This window comes from Malurus melanocephalus, unplaced genomic scaffold (genome assembly GCF_030028575.1).
Source record: "Malurus melanocephalus ecotype Western Australia unplaced genomic scaffold, MMel_1.1 scaffold_664, whole genome shotgun sequence".
NCBI classification, from domain to species: Eukaryota; Metazoa; Chordata; class Aves; order Passeriformes; family Maluridae; genus Malurus; species Malurus melanocephalus.
The window spans coordinates 237,500-243,555 of record NW_026623896.1 but is presented as its reverse complement, the minus strand read 5'-3'; the positions used below and the strand labels follow the sequence as shown (position 1 = coordinate 243,555).

Below are 6,056 nucleotides of genomic sequence, written 5' to 3'. Positions count from 1 at the left end.
CACCGTGACCAGCAGCTTTGCCTCGTTCATCCACGCGGCGCGGCCCGAGCAGCTGTCCCCGATCGTGCGGCACCGCAGCAAGAGGATGATCCTGGACAGCCTCGGCGTGGGGCTCCTGGGCAGCACCACGCGTGTMTTCGACATCGCCCTGCGTTACTGCCGGGTAGGGACAGCCGCGACAGTGCCACCAGCGCCACCTCCGCAGGCTGATTGCGAGGGCTCCGGGATGCGGGGGTGTCCGGCATCCCCGCTCCCTCCGAAGCCTCGGCTGAGATTGTCCCGTTCCCGCAGGAGCTGTATTCCTCCGTGGCCGTGAGCTCGGTCTATGGAAAGCCGGGAGTGAAGCTCTCCCCGACGCTGGCTGCCTTCACCAACGGCGTTGCGGTAAGGCTGGGTCTGCCCGGGGGATCTGTGATCCTGGCTTTTCAAAGGGAATCTGTGATCCCGGCTCTGCCCGGGGGATCTGTGATCCTGGCTTTTCAAAGGGAATCTGTGATCCCGGCTCTTCCCGGGGGATCCCTGCTCCTGCCCTCCCAGGGGAATCTGTAATTCCGGATCTTTCCAAGAAATCAGTGCTCCCGGTTTTCCCAATGGAATCTGTGCCCCTGGCTCTTCCAGGAGAATCTGTGCTCCCGAATCTTCCAGATCTGTGTTCTCAGTTTYCCCAGGGGAATCTGCACTCCTGGCAGTTCCAGGAGGATCTGTGCTCCTGGCTTTTTCAAGGGGGATCTGTGCTCCCTAATCTTCCCAGGGGATCTGTGTTCCCGGTTTTCCCAGGGGAATCTGTACCCCTGGCACTTCCAGGAGGCTCTGTGCTCACAGCTCCCCCAGGGCAATCCGTGCTCCCGGCTCTTCCAGGGGATCTGTGCCCTGTGGTGCCAAGAATTAGCATTCCAGGAAGCACAGTGGTCACCAGGAGAGTGATGGGAATGGAAGTCAGSAGCTCCTCTGCAAGGTCCTGGCCTTTTGAGGGGCCAAACAGCCCCGTGGGGACACTGGAGGATGCTGTGGCAGAAATTCCTCAGGACAGCAGCAAGGAGCCCTCACTCCCTCAGCTCCCAGCCCACCAGCAGGTCCCTATCCCCATTTCTCCGGCAGACMCATTCCATGGATTTTGATGACACCTGGCACCCTGCCACTCACCCCTCTGGGGCCGTCCTGCCCGCTCTCCTGGCAGCTTCCCAGATGCTCCCTCCCAACACCAAACCCAACGGCCTGGATTTCCTGCTGGCCTTCAACGTGGGCCTGGAAGTGCAGGGAAGGCTGATGCACTTCTCCACGGAGGCTCACGACATTCCCAAGAGGTAAAGCTCCCGTTCTTCACTGAGGAGGAAGAGGGCTGGCGAGTCTGGGTTTTAAAATGTTAGTTTAGCTTAAGCCCAGTTCAAGTCCCATTTAATTTAGATTTACCCCAGRATCAGGCACTGAGAGCCAAATGCCRGGGGTGACAACACCACATATTTATTTGGTGATTTTCAGGGATTTTGCCTCAAATATAACCCTCAGGAGGGGTCCCAGTGAGTCTGCAGTGCCATCCCCTGACCCAGCCATGGTGGGATCCCAGAGCCCAGCAGAGTTTGGTGGTGGGCACAGCCCCTGTGCCASCTGCTGTCACCAGCAGTGCCCTGGTGTGATCCCAGCAATGGAATCAACCAGGAATTCTTCCATTTTTCATGTCTGAGAAACAATTATTTGTCTGAGGCCTGTGTGGACACAAGCCATGGCACCTCCTGGAGAAAGTCCAGATTGATTTCTGGAGAAGCTGAGCTCACCCTGGTGTCTCTGAGGAGGTTTCATGTAGAAACTAGTTTTTAGAGTTAATTTATGTTAATTGACTCTAAATGTAGAGTTATACTAAACTCTAATGAAGGTCTAACTTAAGAATTAATTTATTAGTCAAAATTTATGGTTCAGTTTTGAGTCAGGTGAGTCCCACCCACACCAGAGCCACGAGGCAGTTCTGTGGGTCACTCATTTTCCATGAATTTTCCCAAGGGATGGGTGCTTTGGTGTTCCCAGTGCTCATTGCTGCCATCCCCTGCAGGTTCCACCCTCCCTCGGTGGTGGGCACGCTGGGCAGTGCCGCAGCTGCAGCCAAGCTGCTGTCCCTCAGCTCAGCACAGTGCCTCCACGCCCTGGGCATCGCCGCCTCGCTGGCCGGGGCGCCCATGGCCAACGCCGCCACCCAGGCCAAGCCACTGCACGTGGGCAACGCCACCCGCCTGGGCTTGGAGGCGGCTCTGCTGGCGGCCCGAGGGATGGAGGCCAACCCCCTGATCCTGGATGACATCCCCGGCTGCTCCGGCTTCAGCGCCTTCTACAGCGTCTACCAGCCCAAACCGCTGCCCGTGCCCGGTGGGCAGCACGAGTTCCTCCTGGAGAAGCAGGACATCGCCTTCAAGCGCTTCCCTGCCCACCTGGGCATGCACTGGGTGGTGGAYGCTGCCTTGTCCGTCCGGAATCTCTTCCTCAACTACGCGGGGTCCTTCTCTCCGTCTCTGATCCGCACCATCATGCTGAAGATCCCGGTGTCCAAGTACATCAACCGGCCTTTCCCCAGCTCAGAGCACCAGGCCAGGCACTCCTTCCAGTTCAAYGCCTGTGCTGCCCTGCTGGACGGCGAGGTGGGCCTGGCGTCCTTCTCCGAGAGCAGCATCCAGCGGCCCGAGCTCAGGGAGCTGCTGGACAAGGTGGTGGTGGAGCACCCCGAAGACAAYATGGCCAACTTTGACAAGATGTATGGCGAGGTGGCCCTGCTCCTGCACAGCGGGGACRTCCTCACGGGCAAATGTGACACTTTCTACGGGCACTGGAGGAAGCCCCTGAGCAAAGAGTCGCTCCTGAAGAAGTTTCGATCCAACGCTTCCCACGTGCTTCCAGAAGAAAAAATCGAAGCCATCATCACCTTGGTGGACAACCTGGAGGACCTGTCAGACAGCTCCCAGCTGGCCTGCAGCCTGTGAGGGGACAGCACAGGGGGCTTGGTGAGGGGCTCGTCCTGGTGAAACTCCGATTCCTTTCTTCATTGGTGCTTTTTTATTGATCCCCAAGGGTGGGGAAGTTCCCACCCCTTCCAGTAGATAATTCCRAAGGAACCCACGAGGCAGGAGGTGTGTCTGGGTTAATACACAGGGTAAACTTCAACTTCTGGTTGATGCCGGCTGAGGAGCTGAAAGGCCACCACAAATATTAAAAAATTCCTATGGAAATTTCTGAGAATCCTGGGAAGTTCCTTTTCCAGCAGAAACAGTGCCTGTGCCTTCCTTACAGCTGGATTCCCAGCTTTTTCTGGGCAGAACGCCTGACCACTGACTCTGGGAGAAGGACGAAGTTCAGCTGCAGAGCCMGTGCTTTTCTTAGTGCTCCTCTGGGCACTTTTGGGGTCATGGTCAGGCAGTCCCGTTGGCCACAGGAAAAATTGACAACAGCTGGAAACAGCCCTGCCTGCAGAACTCTCCATCAGAGAGGGTTAAGTTTCCTTTCCAGTAAAAGCCTCCCATTTTACCAGCCCTTGGGAAGTGTTTCCAATTCCCTGCATACAAAGGATGGTTCGAGGACCCTTGAGACCTGCATGTCTTTTCTGTTGGGAGGTGAGGAGCCCTGCACCAGTCCTACACCCACAGCAGTGATCCCTGCCCACCCCAGGGCTGCCCCACACCATCTCTCCCGGTGCTCCCAGCCCTCCCAGGCACCYGTTCAGAGCTGGCTCAGCAGGTGGCCCGTGGGCATCTCTGGGAGGTGGCCCTGGCACCCACACTGTGACTCCCATTGGGAAATCCCTGTTCCCCTCCCATGAGAGGTGCAGAAGCTCACTGGGACTCGGCTCTTAACTCATCTTTCCAGCTGGGATGAAACCCGTGCTCCTGAGCAGCCATTCCCTGGAAGGCTCCTTCCCCCGTGTCCTTCCTGAGTGGTGAGATGGAGAACTGCTCGACATTCCTGTGTGTTAAACACCAGGATTGCTGATCCAAAGGGCTCCTTTCCAACACAATCAGAATGAAAGTGTGGCATCTGCTGCGGGACTGAGGGATCAAGAGAGATGAGATGGGAGCAGACAAGAAGGAAGTTCCTTTTCTCTTGCTGGTCGTGGTTTGTGCAGGGAATGAACCATCCAAAAGAATCCTGTTTTCCTACCTGTTAATCCACTCTCTCCCACTGTCCAATAAYCACAACGAATCTTGCTGAATAAAGAATGGAATTAAATTAATTTTCTCCACAAAGATTTAATGCTATATTGTGTAGACCATCAATTTTTGGGGTTTAATTGGAGTACTCATAATACAGAAGCTTTTCCAATAGAGGGGGAGCCCAGCAGAGGCTGGGACAGGGACAGTTGGAATGCTGGCCCATGACCACTAGATTCTCCAGGGAAACCACTGAGCCCCACAGGTTGTTTTTCCTGGAGACAACAACAGTCAGCCAGGAAAGCCTCCTGTGCTCCAMCATCATCACTCCAAGAGAACACTCCTCCATCAACAACACATCCCAAATACTTGCTAAGTTTCCATGACAGGCTTGGAGTTTCCTATGATTTGGGTCAGGTGTGAGATCCTCAGATCATCCCACATTTGATCCCCATGTGATTCCACATTTAACACACCAGGAAACGGGAAATCCCCRGAGCCACTGCCCCCAGGCCAGGCAGCAGCTGGCACTGAGAGGGATCAGCGTGTGGGACAGAACCCRGACAGGCTCCAGTGCTGGGCACAAAACCTCCTGGGGGATTGTCAGTCTCAGTGTCTCAAGGTTTGTCCCAGTCTCCCATTCCCGTGCCTCCATGCTGCAGTGATGCTGGGAAGCAGTGAAGCTGTGCAGGAGAGGAGGGATCTGCCACCATCCTCTACCTGTCAGTGCTGGAGCATAAAAGAACATTCCAGTTTGGTTTCAGGGTACATTTTGCTGCTGAGGTCCAGAAAACTTTCAAAAATTTCATCCATGGCTGATCCCATTGGATGCAATCCCAACTCCTTTCAGCAGCCAATGTGTAAAATKAACGAGGGAMAGGACAGGAAGGYTGGCAGGGTCCAGTTCCCTTTTATAGAGCCCCTCACAGTTCCCAAAATCCCAGGATCACTGAGGYTGGAAAAACCCTCCAGGATCATCCAGTCCARCCTCTGCCTGATGMCTACCTTGTCCCCAGCCCAGAGCACTCAGTGGCACATCAACACCTTCCTTGGACACCTCCAGGGMTGGGGACTCCAAACCTCCKTGGGCAGCCCCTTCCAACGTCTGGCCACACTTTCTATTAAGAAAWTCCTTCTGAAGTCCAACCTGAGYCTCCCCTGGCCCAGCCTGAGGCCGTTCCCTCTCCTCCTGTCCCTGTTCCCTGGAGCAGAGCCCGACCCCCCCGGCTGTCCCCTCCTGTCAGGGAGTTGTGCAGAGTGATAAGTTGAAGCAGAAAGTGGCTTTTCCACAATACCCAGGAGCTAAGGACATGCTTGAGATTTTTTTCACTCATGGAATTTCCTCTAAAATCTTAGGACACTGAAAAAGCTTCCAGCATCCCACCCCAGAAAAATGTCTCACTCATTATTTCCATCTTCAAACAGCAAAGGTTGCAAATCTCTGAGTAATGAGGAGGCCCAGCCCCTGGCAAGGGAGAGGAGACCTTAAAAGGGCCCAGAAGAAAAATGGGCTGTGAAAATCACAGAGCAGCTTGGGTGACWCTGGGAGTGCTCAGCGACAGCGCCACCAAAGTCCCCAGGTGCTCCTCRCAGGCTGAACAAGAAAAGTGTCATTGTCTCTCTTTCTGCTGCTGTTCCAAGATAAACAGCATTCTATATTAAGGAACGAGGATATTTCTCCACAAACATATTTATGGGAGTAAATTCAGTGACTGCWAGGTCACCTGCAGTGCAGAGCCAGGCAGGATCCCTGTTAGTAATCAGTCAATAACTGTGAGAGGCTGTGGCTGCCCCTGGATCCCTGGCAGTGTCCAAGGCCAGGCTGGACATTGRGGCTGGGAGCAGCCTGGGACAGTGGGAGGTGTCCCTGCCATGGCAGGGGTGGGATGAGATGATCTGTAAGGTCTCTCCCATCCCATCCCATCCCATCCC

General features: G+C 55.1%; 1 protein-coding gene across 1 annotated transcript in view; it reads left to right on the top strand.

Moving 5' to 3' along the window:
* Positions 1–2,963, top strand: part of LOC130584076 (cis-aconitate decarboxylase-like) — a 4,724-nt gene extending 1,761 nt beyond the window's left edge. Inside the window, exons 2-5 of the mRNA XM_057383835.1 lie at positions 2–163; positions 292–384; positions 1,099–1,304; positions 2,045–2,963. Coding sequence (XP_057239818.1) covers positions 2–163; positions 292–384; positions 1,099–1,304; positions 2,045–2,963 — 1,380 coding nt within the window. The remainder of the gene's footprint in view (position 1; positions 164–291; positions 385–1,098; positions 1,305–2,044) is intronic.
* The last annotated feature ends 3,093 nt before the right edge of the window (positions 2,964–6,056 follow it).